General features: G+C 35.9%; 4 protein-coding genes across 5 annotated transcripts in view; 3 read left to right on the plus strand and 1 right to left on the minus strand.

Annotated features, from left to right (window-relative positions):
* The window catches only part of LOC118274636 (phosphatidylinositol transfer protein alpha isoform), a 31,120-nt gene extending 17,053 nt beyond the window's left edge, over window positions 1–14,067 (plus strand). The window contains exons 4-8 of the mRNA XM_050697090.1: window positions 811–962; window positions 2,507–2,584; window positions 9,744–9,974; window positions 10,309–10,367; window positions 12,152–14,067. Of these exons, the coding sequence (XP_050553047.1) occupies window positions 811–962; window positions 2,507–2,584; window positions 9,744–9,974; window positions 10,309–10,367; window positions 12,152–12,290 (659 nt within the window). The 3' untranslated portion in view covers window positions 12,291–14,067. The remainder of the gene's footprint in view (window positions 1–810; window positions 963–2,506; window positions 2,585–9,743; window positions 9,975–10,308; window positions 10,368–12,151) is intronic.
* A 566-nt stretch (window positions 14,068–14,633) lies between these two features.
* LOC118275082 (N-acetylglucosaminyl-phosphatidylinositol de-N-acetylase) lies at window positions 14,634–19,780 on the minus strand. The gene is made up of 5 exons (XM_035592940.2): window positions 19,309–19,780; window positions 18,784–19,074; window positions 18,464–18,557; window positions 17,406–17,612; window positions 14,634–15,910 (listed from the first exon to the last, which is right to left on the minus strand). The coding sequence occupies exons 1-4, from the start codon at window positions 19,622–19,624 to the stop codon at window positions 17,438–17,440; spliced, it is 876 nt and encodes a 291-aa protein (XP_035448833.1). The 5' UTR covers window positions 19,625–19,780; the 3' UTR covers window positions 14,634–15,910; window positions 17,406–17,437.
* An 88-nt stretch (window positions 19,781–19,868) lies between these two features.
* On the plus strand, window positions 19,869–23,767 carry LOC118274903 (vacuolar protein sorting-associated protein 37B). The gene is made up of 3 exons (XM_035592669.2): window positions 19,869–20,130; window positions 21,463–21,634; window positions 21,853–23,767. Exons 1-3 carry the CDS (start codon window positions 20,011–20,013, stop codon window positions 22,206–22,208), a joined length of 648 nt encoding a protein of 215 aa, XP_035448562.1. The 5' UTR covers window positions 19,869–20,010; the 3' UTR covers window positions 22,209–23,767.
* Window positions 23,768–24,774: 1,007 nt separating this feature from the next.
* Window positions 24,775–25,042, plus strand: part of LOC118274594 (protein strawberry notch) — a 30,744-nt gene continuing 30,476 nt past the window's right edge. The window contains exon 1 of one of the 2 annotated variants that reach the window (XM_035592204.2): window positions 24,775–24,983. In XM_035592204.2, coding sequence (XP_035448097.1) covers window positions 24,981–24,983 — 3 coding nt within the window. In that variant the 5' untranslated portion in view covers window positions 24,775–24,980. The remainder of the gene's footprint in view (window positions 24,984–25,042) is intronic. The other variant, XM_035592205.2, reaches the window with a different exon arrangement.

Here is a 25,042-nt window from a genome sequence, read left to right on the forward strand (position 1 = left end):
GATCGTCCAATTAGTGGCGACGTCGATATCCATTCGATAGACTCGATAGAGCGTTCCGGTGCACTAGACATCGGGCATCGGGCGTCGATGTTGTAACTCAATTAAGGCACACTCGTCACTACTTGCCACTATAAAAAGGCGGTCAAGTGCGAGTCAGAAGTTGCGTACAAATAAGAATAATTATGGCGATTTCGGTAATTTTTTAGTACCTTTTTTTGAGGGGGAAAAATCATCCAATGGCTTCTCCTGTCTTGGATGAGACGAGAAGGAGTGTCAGACTCTTACTGACTAAAAACCACTCAATTCCTTCCCTTGCTTTGAGTCGGAGCCCCGGTAAACCCGCTAGGTAGTCCGTTTTAGTACCTTAGAAGACTCTTTGATGATATAAATAAATGATATAAATGATAAATGATATAAATGATATTTATTTCTGTAAATAGATTATAAAATAACACTATGATGATACGAAAAGTCAAACTTGTAGATTTATTCATGAATAGACGAAACGAATGAGATTTTGCCAGGGACGTGGTATTAAGTTCGTTCTATTATCATCTACGTGAGGACATATATTTTATGTGTTATTTACTTACCTGTGTAGCTACAGACAAATGCTTATTAAATACGGTTCTATTTTAACTGAAAGTTAATAAATACTTCATTTAACTGACAAACATGCTATCAAAAACTTTCCTTAAATATAAAATACAAATACAAACAATTTATTTCTATGAAATCCTACAGCCAGTTTTATACGTGAAAAGTTAAAGTCTGTCTTATTTTCTTAACTAACCAATATTAATGATGCAGGTGGCAAGTTCTCGTCGGGGCAGTACACATACAAGATCTACCACTTGGCCTCGAAGGTGCCCGCCTTCATCAGGCTGCTGGCGCCCAAAGGCTCCCTGGAGGTGCACGAAGAAGCGTGGAACGCGTACCCATACTGCCGAACTGTGCTTACGGTAACAATTGTAGCTTTACGTTTTATGAGTCCCCATCGATCTTGAAACTAGTCGTTTTAACCCGTAAAATAAACTAATATTGCATTTTATCGATAACTACTTCAGTATTACTTATTCTATGAATTCAGTATTCCACGCGGATAAAGTGGCGGACAAAACGGTATTTTTTTTTACTTTTTAAGGCAAAAGCTAGTTATTAATTTAAAAAAAAATACCCCTTGTGTCTTTTAAACTTTTGTAGTCGACTGTACCATAATTAATTTTCCTGACTAGGGGACGACAGTGGACAACGTTTCTATGTCTTTTCTATGAAAATCCACTCTCGTCCCCCGGGGGCCGAGTGTGGACTATGTTTAGGGGTCGAGTTGACACCAATGAGCAAATCTTTTTTTAGGGGCCGAGGGTCCGAAAGTGGACTAAACGTTCAAACAAGTAGTGATAAATGCAATTCATTTTAGTACTCTACCCAGTAATAAATACACCTTTGAAAACTCCGCTGCCAATAAATTCTCGTATTTATTTAACAAACGACATCATTATCTTATCTGCTACTAATGGTTATAATCAAAAACAAACTGCAGTGCCAAAATTATCCTTATGTGCATAGGAATAGAGATGAAGTTTCGAATATCATGTTCGATGCGGTTAACAATAATAATTTAGATGTATTTATCTGGTGGGTTTTTGGGATTATGCTGAATTTTTTTTTTATGAAACGAGCATACGTATCACCTGATGGTAAGCAATCGCCGCTGCCCATGGGCCCTTGAAACACCAGAGGCGTTACAAGTGCGTTGCCGGCTTTTTGGGGGTTAGGAATTTAAGGGTTGTTGTTCGGGAATGGGGGATTAGGAAGGGAGGGAATTGGGTCTCCGGTAACCTCACTCACACGACGAAACACAACGCAAGCGTTGTGTCACGTCGGTTTTCTGTGCTGAATGTGTTGATTGTTCGTGACTTGTGTACATATACACACCTGTTGACTTCATGATCATCATCATACTATCACCCTCTGAAGGTCATCTGATGAAGACAGTCCTCGCATTATAATTTCTAGATCAGCAACCTTAGTACAAGTTTGCTTTACGTTTAAAGTAATCGAAATGAGAACGCGATCGGCGCTCCGATTGGTTGGTTTATTCGAGCCGGCTAATAAGAGTGCTTAATACGAGTTTGTGGTACATGTACCGAGATCGTAACAATCGATTGGTAGATTGACTCCGTCCAATCAGAACGCCGAAAGTGCTCTCGTTTCGATTACTTTAAAGGTAAAACATACTCATACTAAGGGTACAGAATTTGGAACTGACTTGTCTGTTTGCTATTCAAACATTCTCCTTTTTGGTCCTATAAAAAATATTCGGGTATACGGGGTTAGACGACGACATCGTCAGAGTGGCGGAGAGCCAGTGGATGCAGGTGGCGGCTTGTCGTTCTACGTGGAGGACTAAGGGGAGGCCTTTGTTCAGCAGTGGACGTCTCTCGGCCGATAATGATGATACGGGGTTAACAGAAGTTTTAATGATTGCCTTTATTGATTTCAGAATCCCGGCTACATGAAGGAGAACTTCGTTATTTGCATAGAATCACTGCATTTACCAGACGCCGGCGATCAGTACAATGTGAGTACAACATTTGTTTATATATTGTCGTGTTTTAATTTCACTGTAATGGTTTTAATGAGGTAAAAATATCATACTCCTTAGTCTTTCTCCCCAAATGCTAAGCTCTAGGCATCTTATGAAGATTTCTTTCCGTCATTGAGAAGTACTATGAAACGTAAACTATTGAAAAGTATTTTACAAATAATACTCTTTAACCCCCGACGCAAAAAGAGGGGTGTTATAAGTTTGACGTGTCTGTCTGTCTGTCTGTCTGTCTGTCTGTCTGTCTGTCTGTCTGTGGCATCGTAACTCCCGAACGGATGCAGTGATTTCAATTTAGTTTTTTTTTGTATGAAAGGGGACTTATGTGCGAGTGTTCTTAGACATGTTTGATGAAAATCGGTTGAGCCGTTTTAAAGTTATGGGCAGATTAGCCGAAGGACTGCAAATATACTGGGATGGGGTCTCAAATTAAACCACACTGAAAGAAGATATTGAAAGATATTATTTTTTCGTATTAACAAAAATAAAAAATTAAATAAAAAATTAAAAATAAATAAAAATTTAATAACAAAAACTATATATTTTTTTAATTTAACTGTTTATTATAAACAAAAAATCTTGCACCAATGTAATCTTTAGCCTACTTATAGAAACAAAAACTAGTAATTAATAAGTCAAAAAAAAAGCGAACGAGCTTGACCTTAGATGTAATCTTTACCTTAAAAAGAATCGAAATTATAGTAAGTATATGTAATATACTAAGCCTAACTTAACCTAACCTACCTATAAAAAGTATAAAATAAAAAATTAAATTAAAATTTAAAAAACCCCCGACATAAAAATTAATTTCCCTTTAAAAAGTAAAAAATAATAAGAGAAACTTAATCTTAAAGTACCTAAAAATGTACTAATAATTCTAAAAAAAAAATACGTCTCGTTGGGGGATATATAGTTATATTATACTGCAACGTCACGCCTTTTATCCCCGAAAGGAGTAGGCAGAGGTGCACATTACGGCATGCCGCTGTATAATGAACAACCACGTTTCACCATTTGTGTTATAAGTCCCATGTAATAGGGGACGAGCCTATTACCATTTGCTACTACTTAGAAAAAAAGCCCAGTAATACTTTGCCCGACTCGGGAATAGAACCCAGTACCCCTTGTCCGGCAGTCGCACTAACGAGGACCAATCGACCAACGAGGCGTTTGTCTTTATATTATGAATATAATTCTTGATAAATCGTTACAATAACTAAGCGTAAGCGCAACGCATTATAACTTCTCTATTAACATCTAACTGAAAACAAGAAAAACAAGTTTGTTACAGTCAAACAGATATAAACAAACATTTGTTTTAACTAATGGCGCATGCCGTGGTCTGATGTAACTTGTGTAAAAATACGAAACAAATACTCGACGACATAATCTTAAATGGAGTTGAAGTTGCTAATCAATATAAGTACATAGTGTACTTATGTACTACTACTACTACTTATGTATAGATATTTTTAGAGTGACTAACAGACTGAGATAGATAGCACTCATTTAAAATTGCAGAATTCCTAGATAATCAAAATTAGTCGTGTAAACTCAAAGTACGACTGCGTCTTTGGTCGAGTGTTCGCTGGTGCAACTGCTAGAAGTCGCGGTTTCTATACCCAGGTTAGGAAAAGCGATTTTCGAAAATGTCTCACAATGAACCAAGTAGTATGGAGTTGTACCAGGAACTTACATATAGGATTACCCCTTTCACACAACTAACTGCACCTCTGTAGCTTTAGTACGAGTATTACGTTTAAAGTAATCAAAACGATCTGAATGGCCGACTCGAATAAACAAACAAGAGGGAACTGATTACTCGTTCAGGTATTATAATACTCGTAATAACCATCTCTTAATAAGTTATGTAGCGTGACGTAGCTCCTAAACTAACCCCTTACTTTTACTGTGAGGTGTCACTTACAGATTAGAAACAACCAAAATGTTATTAAATGTCACTTTCATCAATCTTAGCATATGCTTCCTTAAAAAATAGGAGAGGTTGATGAAAAGGGGGTATTCAATCAATATTGCGTTGGCAAAGTCGCGGCCAAGAGCTAGTATAGTTATGTAAGTAAGTGGGTACAAGTGTCGGTGGTCGTTTAACTTAAGTAGGCGCGGTGCAAAGGTCAGCCATTACTGGTTTCCTTGACATTGAGTTGCGTTTTTAATGTTTAGGAAAACATAAAGAGTATCTTGTCTTGTCTCTTTGTGTTTTATATGTGACTAGCTACTTCCGCGCGGTTTCACCCGCCTTGGTGGCTCCTATTGGTCATAGCGTGATGTTTTATAGCCCATAGCCTTCCTCGATAAATGCACTATCCAACAAAAAAAGAATTATTCAATTCGGACCAGTAGTTCCGGAGATTAGCGCGTTCAAACAAACAAACAAACTCTTCAGCTTTATAATATTAGTATAGATATAGCATGTTATTGGCTTGGAGGTGGGTTAGGTCTGGGACATATTAGGTGACTGCTCGGGCTGCACCGTCTAGGTGGTGATATTGTAAAACATCCTACCTTCCTAAACTCCTGCTATCCTATCTTAAATACGATGGAGTTTCTTGCTCGTTCTTCTCCATTCGAAGCTACACTTTAGAATGAGCACCTAGCTTCACTCACAGACAATTTAATTTGATGTTTCAAAAGTGCCTTATTTAGGATTAATTGACATAAATTCTTTGACGATATGTACTTATAAATACGAAAGTTAGTGAGTATGTAAGGATGTATTTAATATGCCTGTTACTCTTTCACGAAAATACTACTGGATGGAATTGGAGAGATAGATTATAGTCTGGATTATGGAATAATATATGGGGTAATTGTCTTAAGAACGCTTGCTTAAACTAGTTGTTACTTGTTATTATACTAGCTAGTACTAGTCCGATAATTTTATGATTTAACACTGAAAACTACTGACAGTAGAGATAAGGTTACATAGTACTACATTCATGGTGGTATGCTAGAATGTCAAGGTGGCTTTAAAGTCATTACTCATAGTACATACACTACGAAAAAACTAGGTTAAAAGTTTCAAGGGTGACATTTTGACTGACCATGGCAAGTGATGAAACTGTATGTTTAACTGTTTAACTTTTCCACCAGAGGTGTGCTATGCTACGTTCCTGATGCGTTTGGCTTCCACCAATCATATTCATTGGTACACAGCACTCTGCATCTCTAGTGGAAAAGCACATTGATAAGTAGATACAATGAAATTGTGGCATGGCTCATTGACAATATGGGCTCAAGCCCTGTTACATGGGCCTTCTAACACGGGTGAAAAGTAGGCGTATCTTTCTAATATTATAAATGTGAAATTATGTTAATGGTAATTAACGAGAATTGTCTTCAAATTGGTTAGGCAATACAGTACCCTTAGTACGAGTTTGTTGGTTGGTTTATTCGAGATGACCAATCAGAGCGCCGAACGCGCTTTCGTTTCGATTACTTTAAACGTAAAGAAAATACGTACTAAGGGTAATGCGATCCATAATTGATTGTTTCGAACATGGGTGTGATGTGCTTATGAAATTGTGTGACTGCAAACACACCCATAACGCATGTTGCACTGCTTATGGTCGCAAGTAAACTTAGATTATGATTGTTAAGTAGATAAGATGGTAAAATAATGCTTTACAATAAGGAGGGATATCCCCGAATGATTTCGAAAGGCTTTTTATCAATTGTAATCAATTATTCAAGTGTGGTTCGATATTATCAATTGTAATACAAAACTCCATTAACGAAAACCGATTATTATTTCCGTGTACATGGTGAATCATAATTCCCCAAAAGTATAAGCAAAAAGGTGCGCTTATTGATTGAATGTAACAATCACTTTTTGCCAAATAGGCAACTTAACTCGAATGTCAGAATCTAAGAGATAATATTGACAATCACACTTTTCGTTGTAATTATGTACCCTTTTTAATGATGGGGGAAATCTTCATAAGACTGCTAGCTTTCAGAGAGTAAAATTAGGGGGGTGTGGGATTTATACTACCCCAGGGATTAGAATTTTTATTTATTAACTATTTAATGATTCACCAGAAGCAATTAGCGGACCCAGATTTGACCAACAAATACAATTAAAATGTAGGTTATATTGTAAAGTAGCTTCTGACAATGGCTTCGCTAGCAGTCCCGTTGGATAAAACGCGTATATCTGCTCCAGAACATAATCTACCCCTGTTCCAAAATTTCATCATGAAACTTTCAACAATTTTGACGTGACTGAGTAACAAACACACTCACAAACATTCGCATTTATAACATTAGTAAGATTTACCTCTATCTATACTAATATTATAAAGCTGAAGAATTTGTTTGTTTGTTTGAACGCGCTAAACTCCGGAACTACTGGTCCGATTTGAATAATTCATTTTGTGTTGGATAGTGCATTTATCGAGGAAGGTTATAGGCTATAAAACATCACGCTATGACCAATATGAGCCGAGCAGAGCGGGTGAAACCGCGCGGAAGTAGCTAGTCTTACATATACCCGTTAGATAAACAGTAACATTAACATAAACACAAGCCCCAGTCACCTGGATGTCGCGTACAATTACTTGTAATTACACTGCGTACACGCCACGTATAATCACAAGTAATGAGATTACTACAGTCATTACCTACTGACGGAGGCAACACAAGGTCGCCTGTGATGACATTTTTATAATATTATACTCTATTGTTGTAATCGTAGGGTCGTTTATCGTGTTTTGTGTTTGGATTGGTGTTTTTGAAGGTTTTTTCAGGTAGTGTAGAAAAGTTTGTGGTTATAATGTTAAATTGTTTAATTTCTATTTCACTTTGTTCAAAACTATTTTTATAATTAGCTGTTTTTTTTACATTTATTACATCACTAGCAACTAGCAAACCCGCCACCAATGAATTTCCCTGTTTTCCTGCTTTACTCTTGTTTTTCCAGAATTTTCTTAGCTATAAACCTCACGAAGCCTGAGACCTTTCCAATGAATGCAAAACCGTGGAAATCGGTTCGTGCGTTCTGAAGTTATAGCGTCAGGAAAGAAAACCCGACTTATTTTTATATTATACACTATGCAGAAAGTTTTTAACATAAAACAGGTGTTTTTAACCTTTTCGCCGCCCAGCTATACTAAACACGATGTGTCGCCGTACGCCAACGTATAAAGGCGGGTCCAGACATGTATCATTTGCCCGATCCGATCACCGTATCCGATCACCGTATCCGTATCTGCGTTTGTATCAAGCCCCGTATCAAGTTTTGGACGCCTCCGATTTGCTCCGTATCCGTATCTTCACAATAGTCATGATCGCGTATCAAATTGCTTAGTTCAGTTTCTGCTCTCGATCAAACATGTTGTCGCAGTTGGTTGAAGTGTACGAGAATTTAGCAATTTCATGTGCCTGTTTTATTGTCATTCACAATATTCTAACTTCAAAACCAAAACAGAGACGATGGTGGCAAACGGAATTATTTAGAAACAGATACAGACTTGGAGGAAGAGCTTTGATGAGAGACCTAATGACGCGTCCAGACTGACCCACGTCCGTATCTGTATCACCTTTGATGATCGGACAAAAACCGACATGACATGGGACGGGCCGTATCATAACAGCGTATCGAGATCGCGTATCATGATACGCGTATCATTCCCCGTCCACATATGCGATCATGATACGCGTCGACGATACGGATACGGTGATCGGATCGGGCAAATGATACATGTCTGGACCCGCCTTAAATGTATAATAAATGTATAGTACGAAAGTAGGGATGGCGGTAACATCATGTCGATAATGAAAAAAAATATGTGTAAATTTAAATTGGTACTCAAATTTACAATTAAAAATACAAACTGTTAAATTATAATGATAATTTGTTTTATTTTATGAACATTTATACTAAGAAAAATGGGTATCCGTTATCGGAGATGAAGATACATGCATAGAGTTGCTAGAGATAATAATAATAATTCGTAACATTAGCCACTTCACTATTCATTTCATAACGTAGTCTGTTTACTTCATATCAAGTCATTGGCGTTCATAGCACGATAAATTTCGTAAGGAATAGAGTTGTCTATGCTTTTCTTTCTTTCTATAGAGCTTGGTTTGCTTTTGGTTTCAGTTTACATTTAAAATCAGGAACATTGTAGTGATTAAAAGTGGCAACATATGTGTAGTTTTGGAAATGGATGGTAACTATTTTAATACATTATCGTCCTCTTCTGATGTGCTTTCCTATTCAACATCAAGGTCAGAATCAGGTTCCACACCTTCTAACAGCCGCAACAACTCATCCGAATCATATTCGGTCATTTTGCACTGCACTGGGAAAGAAAAATGTGCGTGCACGCGTCGCCCGGCACTATGACACAATGACCTTGACGCCTATGCGCTTACGACGTCACAGGTTTACTTCTATTGAAGTTGACGGCGCTAGTGTCACTCGACATCTTGCCATTACGTAGAGATGGGTCTAGCAATATCGAAAACCCTCAGTACATAATAATTAATTTCAATAAAATGATTTTATAGGTAGATGTACATTAATTTTTAAACGCATTGTAATACGTTATTTACTGACCGGAATTTCTTTTTATTCATAGAATTCAAAAAACGATTCGATGGAAAAGAAAACAAATATTATAGTAAATAAAGATTCTAATGAATGCAACTTTCGCGTCACATCACTGGCCTACTTGATATGAAGTCGTTGGCGTGCGGGACATAAAATTATTTGAAACCTTTTATGTTTTACCTTTTTAAAACAGAAAATAGTCTGTTTTGCATGAGAAAAAATAGTTCGTCGTGTCCATATTACAAAATTACAAAGAAACAAATGTTTTATGTATCGTAAATGTATTTCTTATAGTAGGTAGATACAATGAACTTCTATAGAAGTAGTGGCGTGGACGGCACGAAAATCCTGAACTTCTATAGAAGTTGTTGGCGGTGAAAAGGTTAACAACCTAACACACCTCCTACCTCATTCAATCCAGAAGGAATAATTTCATAATCTTTCACTCACAAAAAAGAGGCACACTACGCGAGACACAATGTGTTTTCTATTGTCTATTGTGTGTCATACATCGACAGATAAGACGTTAAACAACTTTTTTTGATCTCTTCTTTCCAGGTACACGAGCTAACGCCTGAAAAGCTAAAGAACCGTGAAGTGGTCCACATAGACATCGCGAATGACCCCCTGTCCTCCGCCGACTACAAGGTAGAGACGGACCCCACCAAGTTCAAGTCCACCAAGACGGGCCGCGGGCCTCTAGTGGGCCCCACTTGGAAGAACGATGTGAAACCCGTAATGACATGCTACAAGCTCGTCACTGCTGAGTTCAAGTGGTTCGGACTTCAGGTTGGTTTTATTTATCTTTATGTTTATTTTAATCAAAGTACATACATCACATCACATCACACAATCAGTCTATAAGCGGCCACTGCTGACCAAAGGCCTCTTCTTTTTTTTTATATCTATCGTCACGCCTTTTATCCACAAAGGGGTAGGCACGTTATGACACGTAAAAATGCAACCGTATAATGTACACTCACTTTTTACAATTTATGTTATATTGCCATATACCGGGCACATTTCTAGACTCCGTGCTACTATTGAAAAATTTTCGAAAAGCCGAAAAAAGTTCATCAGTACTTTGCCCGATTTACTAATGTATATTGTTATCTTTTTTCAGAGTAAAGTAGAAAACGTGATCCAGAAGTCGGAGCGACGGTTGTTCACCATATTCCATAGGTATGTTACATTTTATAATAGACGAGAAGCTCGTCTTGTTTCACCAAGGTGGTAATTCCTTCTCCTTATGGGAAGAGGACGCGGCGACGTCGTCGCGCAGCCTACTCTCATGAGCAAGAGTCCCTCTGTGACTCGATATTAGTAGAGCATACCTACATTACCTCACGTCTGTCTCCCATGGTGGTAGGCAAAGATAAAGGAACGCAATTGCTACGATTCTTACATATCGTGACTTTCGTCATCAGTCTTTTTATGCACGCTTGTCGGTTAAAGGTGCTTTTAATTTGGCCTTAATATATCGCCAATCGATCCCATTCATATTCGCCTTGAATATTTCTTTCGTAAATCTGCTTTCATCCATCCTTTCTACATGTCCAAACCATCGTAACATTCCTTTTTAGTAGAACTTTACTCAGTATATTTACATACAAATTATTTCCAATCATAATAATTGTTTTACATTTAGTTCTCAATGTTATACCTATTTCTCCATTAGAATATTAGTCGATACGTATCAGAGAGTTGTAATAATTAATTGTTTGGCGTGTCCGTTATCTGTGAATAATAGATAACGTGTTAATGTGCGAGATAGTGCTGTGGGCCACGTGTCCTTATCACTACACTGATATTACTTAGTACCGTTACTATATTGGAAGTTATTTTGTGGATTATTCTATTTCTATTTCGATTAGCATTAACTTACAAGCGGCCTATGTAGAAATTATTGGGGAAGGCCTTTGTTCAGCAGTGAACCACCATCATGTCATAATTATAAGTTTGAAATTCGCCTACCTGCGTTGAGCTAGCAAGGTCAACGTCACGCCTTTTATCCCCGAAGGGGTAGGCAGAGGTCCTATACAATGTACTCCCACTTTTCACCATCTGTGTTATATGTAATAGGGGGAGAGCAAGCTTAAAGTAATGATTAATGTTCAATTTCAGCCATAGTTGAATTTTGATAATATCTTATACAAATATACAATAGCCAAGCCGGCCAAGATAACTGATAAGTATAAGTGGCCACTGCTGAGCAAACTCGTCTCACACGTTCTATTCAATATCTGTCAAAAACCTAGATCAAACAAGAGAATTCTGATATTCAAGTCGTCGTTACTTGGGTCGGTCCCGTCGGTCAGGTGTTTGCGCTTAGCAACACATTTTATTAATCATTTTTGTTTATATAGATATGATAGTGTAGATAAGCTAGCCACATAGACGACTACTATCACTGACAATTATTCAAATGTTGCCACCTTTTACAGAATCCAGTAAGGGAACTAACTGTTTGTTTATATTGAAAATGAAACGAATTGTTTCTAATTATAGTTGCTATATGACCGTTTTCAATAAATCATCTCTTGACTAAGAGAAACTTACTTAGGTGTCGCTTATAGTTGGTGAAAAGAAATATTTTGTTAAGTATAAACTACCTTAAGTATAAGAGCACCTGAAAATGTAAAAGATTTGTAAGAAAATATATTTTACTAGCTACTTCCGCGCGGTTTCACCCGCTCTGCTTGGCTTCTATCGGTCATAGCGTGATGTTTTATAGCCTATAGCCTTCTTCGATAAATGCACTATTCAACACAAAAAGAATTATTCAAATCGGACCAGTAGTTCTGGAGATTAGCGCATTCAAACAAACAAACAAACAAACAAACTCTTCAGCTTTATAATATTAGTATAGATAATAACTTTCGTGACACATACAAAATTAATGATTATGTGGGTGAGTAAGCCTATATTTAACATGATAATTAAAAAACGATCTGTTTATTTTCCAGACAAGTGTTCTGCTCAATCGACGACTGGTTCGGCATGACCATGGCCGACATCCGCGCCATCGAGGACCGCACCAAGGAGGAGCTGGAGAAGTTGCGGCGCCAGGGCGAGGTCCGCGGCATGCGCGCCGACAACGAGTAGCCAACCACACGTTACTTGAATTATACATTCATCTCGGTATTAGACTTATTATCAATGTTAGGCGTTTGACTAAAGGGGTTATTTCACGCAAAAACAATAATGTTTTGTCCATTATAGTATAATGTAGCTCAGTCGACTATGAATTGATCGCGTGCCGACATGGCAGAGCTCCCAGTCTGCCCGAGCTCGAGATTGCAGTGTTACCGCCGACATACCGCAGAACATACGAGTGTGTAACATTTTTGAGATTTTATTGTTTTCTATTAAGTAACATAGTTTGCATTTGTATTTTTATATTTTGAAATATAATAAGTTGAACGTGTTAGAACACAGTACATGTATGAGTACAGTCCCCACTACCACTTGTTCGCGGTAACACTAACAACTGCAGGCAGTTGTAACAATGCGGCGTTCTTGTATGACTCTCGTTCTATCTACGCTTAATTAAATAAATCAATCAATCGTATGACAGTAGACATTTACCCGCCACGCATTGACCAGCGATCTCAGTTCAAGCGAGGGCATAGATTACCATTAGAAGAAATGATATAATATGGTATAGATAATATTTAATAACTAATAAGTCGATGTAGTCAATGGTTAACAGGTAGTGTTGTCGTTACCTAATTAAATAATTAATAAAAAGAAATATATAAATATTGTAATTGAATTCGTCATCTAGTTCGCAACGAGACCGGTGTAACAGCGGCCAGATGTTTATTGTTGTGTTCCGCGCTCGTCGCTCGTCTGTTGTGTTATATGTAACGTTATGTGTAACGTGGCGCACTACAAATTGTTGTATAATTACTCTATGTCGCGGGCCTCCGGTGGGTGAGGGAGGGTGTTGCAAGGTGAATGTAAGCTAAGGTGCGGTCTGGGATTATTTTATATTGTGGTATCGTTGTTAACTTATTTATTGGGGTGGGTTCAGGTTGCAACATCCTCGGCTAGTGAATTTTCATTATATTTTGTATGAATAAGTTTTTGTTGTTTAACAAATCAGTATTTTTATGAATTGTGTGACATTCCAGTTTGTACCGACGGTGACGTTGCTATCGTTTGCTACTTAATCTTTGTTCGCTCTCTTGTGTTCACGCGACGTATGAACAGTGGACGTGTAACTATTGAATCAGTACAATTTGAAATTATTCGTGTATCTTGGATGATGTTCCTGCAGCCAGTGTCCGCGAGGTGGCGCCACTGGGCCCCGCGCGGGAGCTGTGTCGGGCCGATTTCTTTCTTACTGCACTTCCTTTTTTAATTAAGTTTTTTTTACTTATGTTGTAATAAGTTTTACATCAAATACAGCGTGATAATATATTTGCGAGTAGTCGTTTTTATTTGTAGCGTTAGAGAATGGCACCCGCTTGTAGCTCGCCTAGTGCTTGCAGCCAGTACTTACTCCCGGCGGGCCGTCGCCAGAGACCAGCTCCTGTAATATAGAAGCTTCGCTTGGATGTTGTTAAAGCTTATTTGTTGCAGTTACCAAATAAAGTTAAGTACACAAATGATTTATTTTATTTTACCTCGCAGGTAATGGTACCCGGTGCATGTACTGTAAATCGTTTAAGCTTGTAACTCGCTCCACACTAGTAGTTTATGAAAATTTCATCGATGCATAGTTATCTATAGTCGCTAAAATTGTCAATTTTTAAATGTTTAGCTATTTAAAGTTTGAAGTTCTTGCATTGATAAGTATAATGTAATGAAATAACATTTGTTGTAAAATGTACTATGAATATTTTGAGGCCAACACAAATAAAATAATTTAATCGGTTGTGACTTGTTTCTGTTTTACTTGTAGTATTTAGAATAACACAATACTATCAGTAGATAGTAACCGATATTGGAACCTAGCAAACAAAATAATATATTACTATACAAAAACATTCTTGCAGCTCTATAATAATCTAATAAACATGTTGTTGATAAGGGTTTTAAAATTGTAGACTGCATAAACTGCATTTCGAGCAAAGGGCATCTGCGTGCTTCTACTGAGAATTTTTCGAAAAATCGAAAAAAGCCGCGTTTTACTTTGTCCGATCCGGGAATCTTGTTACACTTTTTTGAGGTGGAAAAATAATTCAATAGCGTCTCCCGCCTTGGGCGAGGCGAGAAGAAGTGTCAGAATCTTACTGACTAAAAACTACTGCTTTTTGAGCCGGAGCCCCGGTAACTAGCTAGGCAGTCCGCAGCAATTTCGACACTTCAGTGTCATCACCATACACCGAGTTTTCTACTCTCTCTCTCTCTCTGTGGAAAAGCGCTAAAGTGGCATTTAGCCACAGTACAAATAGGTAATAGCTATTATTAAGAAAAAAAAACTTAAATAAAACACGTTAATCAAGTTAATAATTTATTTGAACTCAAAAAATAAATAAGAAATTAATAAAAAATGCCAATTTTCGAACAAAAGAACTTAATATCACAGGGTTGAAATACTTTTGACATACATACATACATTATATCCACGCTAACACGCAGTAGCACAGATGAAATTTTAAAAAACTTTACAAAAAGTTAAAAAAAAATATAGTTTAAAACCATTACACTACTGTTTATGACAGTTGTGTATGTGAGAACAGTACCATTAGTATAAGTTTTTTTACGTTTAAAGTAATCAAAACGAGAGCGCGTTCGTGCTCTGATTGGTTGGTTTATTCGAGCCGGCCAATGAGAGCGCTGAACGTGCTCACGTTTCGTTTTCGTTCAACGTAAAGCAAACTCGTACTAAGGGTACTATAGTACGATTGCTAACTTAATATGTGTTGAGAGGTCCTTGATTTAGCCCGAGAACCGATTCTCAAACCTACTGACACACCAAGCTTTCTTTCATTATCAAATTTACAAAAGTAATCACAAAATTAACAAATATTGCTGTACACCTCTAACACGAACACATAGTAAGTTAGCATCCAACTTCAAATTATTTACATACATACATAGAACATAATCCTAGATAATTTGTTTAAATAAATTCATCTTACAAGCGTCAACAGCAAGGTTCACCTTATATAATAAATCTTAATATTAAATAACAGAATAGCGGACAATAATACCGGTTCTTTTTTGCTCAACAGATGTCGCTAGTGAAGCGTAAGGGACTGTCCATGTTACTTTTTGACAGCTAAAGTGATTGGACAAATAGACTTTATACTAGCTACTTCCGCGCGGTTTCACCCGCTCTGCTTGGCTCCTATTGGTCATAGCGTGATGTTTTATACCCTATAGCCTTTCTCGATAAATGCACTACCCAACACAAAAATAATTATTCAAATCGGACCAGTAGTTCCGGAGATTAGCGCGTTCAAACAAACAAACAAACTCTTCAGCTTTATAATATTAAGTATATAGATTAGTGCCATCTGTTGAGCAAAAAAAGAAACGGTAGCCCTCGTTCTGATCTCTGGAACAGCAGTCCCGATTTTGATAACGACACTTAAAGAAACTCGTCTATCATACAGTTGGAACTGACTCAATATCATTTAAGAGCTTTTGCTTAGACCAATATGATCCCACGAACACCATGATTCTAATTGTGAAAACTGTAGGTAACTACATTCAACAGCTACCCGCGCCTTTGCGTGCAGAATCCACATTTTTCCTTTGTTCTGAAGTACCTATAACATATTTACATAGCTCATGTGATTTAAGGCTCTGCAGTGCATACATGAACTGAATTGTTCAGATTCCTATGTCAAAATATTTCTGTAATATATTTTTACAGTAATATTACTTCAGTACATACATTATGGTTGCTAGGTCAAATAATCCATTAGATTTTCAACCTTGTTACAAAATGTTAAGATTGAAAATGTATTAAAGGAATTCAGGACTGAATTTCATAGCATTGCATATGATAGAATAGAACCGTGATTAGGTGGAATAAATAATTAAAATATCCTTTTGGAAGATTTGAAGCTCACAATGGCTATCGAAGCACTCTCTCTCCTTTTCCACTACATACCCAGTCCCTACAAGAAATGATTTACCCTAACGTCAATTAACCAATTAACCCTACACACTATTCAGAACACTTCATTTAGAAACAGTGATAGCAATACGCTATTGTCCTTTAGAAAGCCTCTGGTGGCACTTTAAAATGTAACATTACAACATTTTAACTTTTCATCAACAGAAGAAGGAAACAACAATTTTTAACCAAATTTGACAAAATATCTGTGTTTGCTATCTCTCTGATACAGGCTGAGTTATTTTGATGTTGAGTCATTGAAAAAAAAAACTTTTGCTTGATATTTTATCTCACAATCATAATTATCAGAAAATTAATTTAGCATGAGTAATAAACTAATTAGACAGTAATCAATCGAATTAATTATTAAAAATTTATCATAATTTTTATTTGTCACAAAAACTAGATTGTAACTTGTCAAATTGAAATTATAGAATGTGCATGCAAAAGCATACTCTATATCTAGTTGGATAAAAGTGAATCGTTAAGCTCACTAGTCACTATTTTAAAGTAACTTTAGTATTTATAACAACCAGTTTTGTTCTAATAGGTAGGATGAGAAATAAATTGTATCAAGACCATCAATTATACTATAAAAGAACATGGACACATTAATTTTTTTATAATTTTTCAATGAATAAAAGCCCACTTGTGTAAGTGAGTTCTATCTATTTAGTGCATATTAAAAACGTAGGATGGTTGGTTAAAATTTACATAGCCAAGGTTCAGAATAAAACTAAGACCTCAGATGAAACTGTTTACCCTCAGTGTATAGCTGGTAAGCTGGGCAAGTAACATATCAGATACAGTATCAACCTGCTATTGGGTACGGCTGGTACACGGTTCACAGAGTCGCCTTTGTGTTCAGCGAACGGCTTGCAGCGGGTTCTTGCCTACATGATCACTGGATACTGTATCTGATACGTTACGTGCTACAGAGCTAAGTAGCCAGCTTACCGTTGTAACTTATTGCCCACAAGTCGTGTCCACTATTTCTCTACTCAATATGACTACTTTTCAACATTAATAGCCGCCATATTCCAGGGTCAACATTTTGAAAACACATCATAGCCTAGACATCGGAACATTATAAAAATGTTATAAAATCTAGCTTCCTACGTCCGTTAATAACAGTAACATACCTTATTGTTTTATTTTCGCTTAGTCTTTGTACTTAATCATCGACCTCCAACTCAAGCTCAATGTCTGCGAGACTGATTCTCCGCAACGTGTTGATGATCATGTATCTTGAGAAGAACACGTAGAGGTACCGGAACCAGACCATCTGTGAACGATGCTTCTTCATCGCTCGGACTATGCGACGGCTTTCCGTCCAGCGTAGAAAGTATCTGGAATTTTGAAAAAGGTTTTAATTATCATGTTTTTCGACATATTCACGTAATTGTTTGAAGAGGAACTTGACTAGTCGTGTGTAGCGGATTGCTGCTCATGAATATGGGGCGTCTAGAATATCTTGAAACTGACGTCTTCCTCTTCAAACAGTTACATAAAACCGCATCAAAAAGTTATATGGCAGGTAGAGGTTTGGGTGATATACCAGCATCTCTTAAGGTTTGGGTGATATACAATGTGATAGGGGCGAGACTTCTAACCCGTTAAGGCTGAATACTACATCTAATTTTAACGACAAAAGTCCTGGGTCGAAGGGGTCGAATCCCCTCCCCTAAAAATTATGGCCATTTTAATATTTTTTTGACTTTTTTTGATATCAAAGGTTGTATGCGTCGTAGAAACAAAAAAAAGACGACAAACGGTAGCTAATAACCTTGGCTAACTAATTCATTACTTTTTTCATATGTTTGATAATGTTTTGGTGAGAAAAAAATAATTTGTGAATTATTCTTACCGAAAAAATCACTATTTTCCTATATTTTCAATTAGGGGTTCAACCCCCATATTATTTTTTTTGTCGATAAAATTAGATGTAGTACTCAGCCTTAACGGGTTAGAAGTCCCACGCCTATCACATTGTATAGAGTCTCTCTTAATAATATCACATGGATAAATTAGATGTAGGAATCCACACTACATAATATTTTATTTTTGATCATTTTAAGTGGTAGAGTAAGTATGACTGTGCACTAGAAGAAAATTTCAAGAGCAATTTGGTGAGAGAAAGCTATAAAATTTTTAATAGCTCTTAGTGATATTTTTTGATAAGTTAAGCTTTTTCACTCACCTTTTAGAGGACAATAAGAAACTAAGTGGCAGGTCAAGGAATCCAATGTATTTCCTGAACAAATTCACTGAATCCAATGTGTACACAGTACATCCTGGAACAAAGAAACAATATTTATTTTACAATTGTCATTTTAAAATTATATTATTGCATCAATATTATTAAGTTCTTTTCCTTGATCTGGACCACAGGGTCCTGGACCTTTGGAAGGCATACGAGGAGCCGAAAGGAACAGAGACCCGTTGAACAAGTTTAATTTAAGTTAAATGTTCCAAATCACCATTAACAAAATCATATCAATATTGATATTGACTACTTACTTTGTGGTATTAACTTCTCAACAAACATATAAGCAACAGCATAGAACACAGCGGAGTGGTTGGCATGTGCGGAGACACCTCCTCGGTCAAACGTAACAAGCGTATCTATATCTATTGATTCTAACTGGTGATGGATCAGCTTGGCCAATACGGGCACTGGCCAGTTGATCTTAGGGTTGTCTTGCAGTCTATCGTCCATTATTAAACATATGTTCTCGTCTGGAACACCCAGCTCATTGCAAGCATCCCATAGCTCTTTACGTCTTAAACGGCCTTTGCCTTCGAAGTTACCTGAAAATTTATTAAATTTTATTTTAAAATGATGCATTTAGTTGATACCTTAAATTGAGACTGAGCTGTTTGAAATAGAATATTATATATTTTCTTAATAGGTAGGAAAGTCCTCTAATATTATGCTCTTGCATAGAAATTATTCTTATCAATGGCCACCTGATTAACATTTGACCTTTACCTCGCAAACATGAAAGGAATAATACAGATTAAAGGTCAAGTAATGTCACATACCATTAGATAAGCACAACACATGCACGTCAGCACCCTGCTCGCACAATCTGAAGATCGTGGGCCCGAAAAACATGCACTCGTCATCCGGGTGCGCGACCACTACCAACACTCTCTTCGCGCCTAAAGCTCCACGAGTCCTCGTCGGTAGCCGCCTTGCATACCGCCGATACACCACACAACACACCAACACATACCCCAACAGCCATAAGCTTATGTAAAGAGCGAAATTCCTAAAATACAACAACAGTTCCGCAAGGAATTTCACGTAAAAGTTGTAGAAAAATTCTATGTCATATGGCGAGTCATTAAGTAACATTTCTGACTAGAACTAATGGAACTATTGGTCGTCACAATAAATATAGATATTTGTCATGTGTTCTATTTAATAATTAGCATTTAAATCTTATTTACAATGAGAATTTCAAAAATCTAAATTGTACTCTCTGATATCGTCATTTTGACGTCTAAATAAACAATGTTGCCAACGTAGAAACTGGTTTGACAATAAAAGGTGCACTTGATATTTAGAAACCAACTAAAGTGAACGCAGCTTTTAGGATAGTTTGACATTTGACTACTGTCAAGTGTCAGTTTTGTCATTCGTTTCATTGTTGTTGCCTGATGGCTATTATTTCCTTTTTACATATTTCGCAATTTTATTTACAGTGATTAGTTCTGTGATTGTAAATTTGTGATATCAAGATGATTCAGCCGGACTACCCTTCAGCCTTGGGCTTGCTGGCTCATTTAAACTCGGACGAACTAAAGGAAATGTTAAATGACGACACCAAATTCGACAGTGTTTTAAAAGACGTTAAGCAGGTAACAATAGCAATTTATATACTGTTATTATGTATTCATTTAATTGTAATTTTCATATTCTACCAAAGCTTTCATGTTAGGGTACATTCGTAGGGTTAAACATAAAATTCATAGATTCCTTACAGTAATTACATAGGGCAAGTGACCCGGTTGTGGCCATCGCCCCATTTGTGGCCACTTGGGCCTTCAAATATTTGTAACTAAGGCATGGACAAATAAATTACTCTGTGATGTACAGTATTTAAAATATTGAATATTGGAGACACTGATACCGTTGGCAGCTTTGATGTGTCAAACTTCACTTCAATGCAACAAGTCATTCTTTTTAGTTGAGGGTGAAATTGTTAAGATCTTAACAAAAAGGCTAAGGCGAGCGGGTGAGGATTTGGTTTTTATTTTTTTAATCTTTGCTTATTGTTTGGATGTTTATGTTAATACTACATGAAGAATATATTGTCTAAGTGGAACTAAAGTTATTTTGTCGCCATATGTTTCTGAAGTGGGATTATTAGAAGGTGGCCACTAATGGAGACAAAATTATGAATTTCTCCATCTTTGGCCACACGACTGCCCAAAACTTTTGTACATAAACGCCCCACTTCTAGTCATTTATCGTAATTTATTTATTATTTTTCCTTGGCTTTACATATCAACAAACACATATTTTTCATTTTCAGAGATGCAATAAATTGCCTTCACACAAAGGGAGGTCAGTTTACTTTGCAGCTTTTACCAACATCATATAAATGTTGATCTCTTTATTTGTAAGTTAAATTCAAGTGAAGTAATAATATTTCATATTTTCCAGACTAAACGAAAACCATTGTTTCTAAAATGTCAAATTTAATTAATAAATTTTGATTACTTTTATTGTATTTTTTGATGGCCAGAACTGGCACACGACCGTGGCCAGAAATGGCACGAATCTGGCCAAAAATGGCACAAACTCACTTTTTTTTTTTCTTTTTTATACAGTTATTTTTCTATTGGACGTTCTTTAAAAAAAGGGTTTTCTTAGGCAAGATTAATACATGTTAAATGACTTTTTACAAGAAATATGTTCGTGATAACAAAAACTATAAGTTAAGAAAGCCTCAAAGTTGACAAAATTCTTAAAGTGGCCACAACCGGGTCACTTACGATAGTATGAGTCATTATTTTAATAACAAAGGGCGGCGTTCACACTAAATTGTACTTAGATAAAAATAATACTACTCTGTGAAGTATATCATACAACAATATAATCCAAAATACTCGTTAATTATGCCAATACTGATTAAAAGAATTAAATTATAAAATTAAAACTATGAATTGTAATATTTTGTCTTATAGGTGAAAGATTGGGAAACAGAACGAGAGATGACTATAGCAAGCAATAGATCCCTAGCCGAGTTTAATTTAAGCAAAGAGCCAGAATTGGAGGAGGCAAAGGCAGCGGTTTTGGAAAAATCTGAAATGGGAGAACAACTGTGCACCAGGATCCAAGAGTTACTGGAAGAATATAGTGAGTATTGTTAAACAGTACTTTTATAACACAATTTCTACATTAAATCACACTTATTATCCCAATCCCAGGTTATCAACACCCACTGTTCACGAGTCTTGATATGCCTTATTTTACCAATTAAAAATTGTAATCAAAAGATAGATTCAATCTAAGGTTTATTATTTAATGAATTCATAATACTATTTGTAATTGCATCTCTGTTTTCAATTCATCAGAAACGAAATCAGCTGGCATATCTCCGGACACAACTCAAGCACTCCTACAGACAGCAGCAGCAGAATCTGAGGAACAATCAGAAAACCTCGCACAAGACTTCCTATCAGGGAAGATACCAGTTGAAAAGTTCCTTGAAGACTTTGAACCAGCTCGCAAAAACATGCACTTACGGAAATTCAAAGCTGAGAAAATGGCTGAGCTCCTCCGATCTGGCAGCCAGAGCTCCTTCGGTAATGGATTTGCAAAGCCATACCTACCCTACCCGAGCTACGGACAACAAGGACCTCCTAGTGTGCCATACCCCATGGGACCACTCAATATGCCCATGCCAGGCATGTACGGAAACCACTTTTAAAATCAATGTGTTCATTGAAATTTTCTATAGATTATCAATTTTTAAATTGAAAATATAAATATGAATCAAATATTGTTTTATAGAGACTTGTTGTGCCAATGTTGGCATCAATTTAATATGTGTATGCCGTACTCATTGTCATTTAATGGTTACTTAACCCAGTCCTTAGCAATTGTTTTCGGAACAAAATTGTTACTGAGTGATATGCTAACTAATCATTAAATGCATCAGAGTACCGCAGTTAGTCATGTTAAAATTAAAATTCTATTGATTGATTGATAAATAGTCAGTCACACCACAACTGTTCGATTGACTGATTGATAACCTATAAATGTGTCACAGGGGGATTTATGTTTATAGGGGAACAACAACATATTTTCATTAATAATCTGATTACATTCTAAAGTTCTTTATTGTCACAATATTTAAATGTTCGGCCCATTCTATTCAAAAGATGAGAACGATTGAAATGCTTTTAATTTAACTTTATGTTATTATTTTTTAATTTTCTATTCAATAAAAATGTATTGTATCATTATTTTAGGATATTAACAATTATTATTAAAAATATTCAATATAAATCAACATTCAAGGATTTGTTTATTTTTAATTATCAATGTGTACTTGTTGTTTAATAATAGATCAGTTTCAAATTACATACATACAAAATGCAAATTTTAGCCACTAAGATTTTCTGAATGTAAAAAATCATATTGCACTTACATATTACTAAATGAACGATAATTAAATTGCACCAATAGATTACTTATTGTATAAAAATCAATGCATATAATCATCTACTTTTTGATTGATAGATTGATCAATCGAAAAGTTGATTGATGATTTAAATAAATAGTCAGAATCATAAATGTTGTTATAGTTAAATGTATTTAAATCTGTTATAACTGTCTGTACTTGATGTTTGACACCCAGTTAGTTAAGAGAAAGTAAGAAATTAAATCTACAAGAATAGTTTTCATCAAAATTTTAGAATGATTACTAATGCATGTGCCTAAGGATCGTTTGAGCGGAATCTCGGTACCATTCATTTAGATAACTATAGTGCTTATCGTAAATAGACAAACAAGTAATTAAGAATTTTTGTTTAATGACAATCCGTAATTTGTTTTAGTTTTAAATCTGTGTATCTCGTGTTTAAACGTGTTTAAATTTAAGTGACGTGTCAATTCTATTTGTGTAAATATTCGCTGTTATATTTCACTCTGAATTTATTATCCCAGTTTTATTAAATAATTGATTGATGTAGGTACAATTATTGTCAATCAAGTGATTGATCAATATTATAATAGAACGACGTAACAGCAAATTCGGCGCAATAAGCTCATTAAGTGGGGATTTTAAATATTTAACCGACTATAGAAAAGGGAGGTTCTTAGTTTTGGTTAAGTGTGATAGTTGTTCATTGATTATTTTAAAGATAAACTGTCCGCTTGATGTTGGTGCTTAGTAGAAGGAAATGTGATTATAACAATGATATGAATTATTCGTCTATTAGTGATACATAGTTAAATAAATACATGCAATTTTGCTCGGCCATAGTTTTGTGTTTATTTTTGCACCCAAACAACCCTGTAAATACGTGATCATACGATCTATTACTGTAGATCTCGGAAGTATAAAATGTCGTCCAGACGAAAGGAAGATGTAAAAGTAAGTATTTTAAAACGAGTTAAAAAAACATCACAACTGTTTGTGGTGTCTATAAGTAAATATATGTATAAAGGGACTAAACATCTTTGCCTAGATAGCTACAATCTTATGAGGGCTTACGTTTTTGTACTTGTCAGATGGCGCTGAAGTAGCATAAAGTTCAATTTATCTAATTATTGTAGGTCCCAAATATTTACTGATACTGATGGACATATTTGTCCTCAGTAATCATGCCAATAATCAATCTAAATGCGCAAGGTAGTAGAGCCATGCCTCAGCACAAATGGCCCCTTCGATTAATGTGATAAATCTTGCGTTGTATTTGTAGAAGGGAATCCCTTCCCTATTCTTAATCGTTAAATTCCTAGCCAAGTATCAGAACGTAGGGCAACCTGGAACCCAATATAAATAGGCTACTGCAAACCTTGCAGCATACAAAATAGAGAAATAAGCTCTCAGTTCTAGGACGGAAGGGTGTTGATCTTCTACAACTATTAAATTAGATTAATTCGACTTAATGCATTAGGTATGAAAAAATATATAATGGCAAGACGCGGAATTTTAATTTATAGTTTATCAAAGAGTATAATAAGTATTAGGTAGTTTATTTATTTCTATGTTGTCTGTGCCTAGAGTGGCTGGGCAGAATTTGAGTTTTATTGCGTTTGGATATCATTCAAGAGTAGCATTCAATATTATTTATTTGAAACAGTTGTTAAAAACCATTAAATGCACAGCAATTTTAAAATAATCGGACGTTGCAAAATTATTAAAATAATAACATCTAGTATTATAAAACTGTTCTGTAGTATTAATATACTATTTTAGTAATTGTTAACTGTCATTGTCACTTCCAGCGGATTTCTGATCTGTATCCGAGCACACAATTCTTTACTCTCTGCCCTTTTTTTAATATGGCGGAAGCAATGACCGCCGTTCGGACGTCTGCATTTTTTAGTATCGTGAAGATCGTGAAATAAGAAGTGTATCGCTAAAATTTCATAAGTGTGTGAAATAGAAGTGTTTTATTAATACTGTGAATTATATACGTTTATAACAGAGTTATTGGTGTGCTTCAAATCGTCATATTCATCTAAAAAAATGGTAATGATAGTTTTTTGTTTTGATACTTTTTACAAACTTTACTTTGCTGAAAAATGTGT

The sequence above is a fragment of the Spodoptera frugiperda genome, chromosome 11, assembly GCF_023101765.2.
Source record: "Spodoptera frugiperda isolate SF20-4 chromosome 11, AGI-APGP_CSIRO_Sfru_2.0, whole genome shotgun sequence".
Lineage (NCBI taxonomy): Eukaryota > Metazoa > Arthropoda > Insecta > Lepidoptera > Noctuidae > Spodoptera > Spodoptera frugiperda.

Coding starts and splice junctions, on each gene's coding strand:
- LOC118275082 (XM_035592940.2), bottom strand. CDS start 19,624: ATGTTACTTAATGACTCGCCATATGACATAGAATTTTTCTACAACTTT. Junction 18,558..18,783: donor TGAGAAGTTAATACCACAAA/GTAAGTAGTCAA, acceptor TCTTTGTTCCAG/GATGTACTGTGTACACATTG. Junction 17,613..18,463: donor TTCTTATTGTCCTCTAAAAG/GTGAGTGAAAAA, acceptor TCAAAATTCCAG/ATACTTTCTACGCTGGACGG.
- LOC118274903 (XM_035592669.2), top strand. CDS start 20,011: ATGATTCAGCCGGACTACCCTTCAGCCTTGGGCTTGCTGGCTCATTTA. Junction 20,131..21,462: donor TTTTAAAAGACGTTAAGCAG/GTAACAATAGCA, acceptor TTTGTCTTATAG/GTGAAAGATTGGGAAACAGA. Junction 21,635..21,852: donor AGAGTTACTGGAAGAATATA/GTGAGTATTGTT, acceptor TCAATTCATCAG/AAACGAAATCAGCTGGCATA.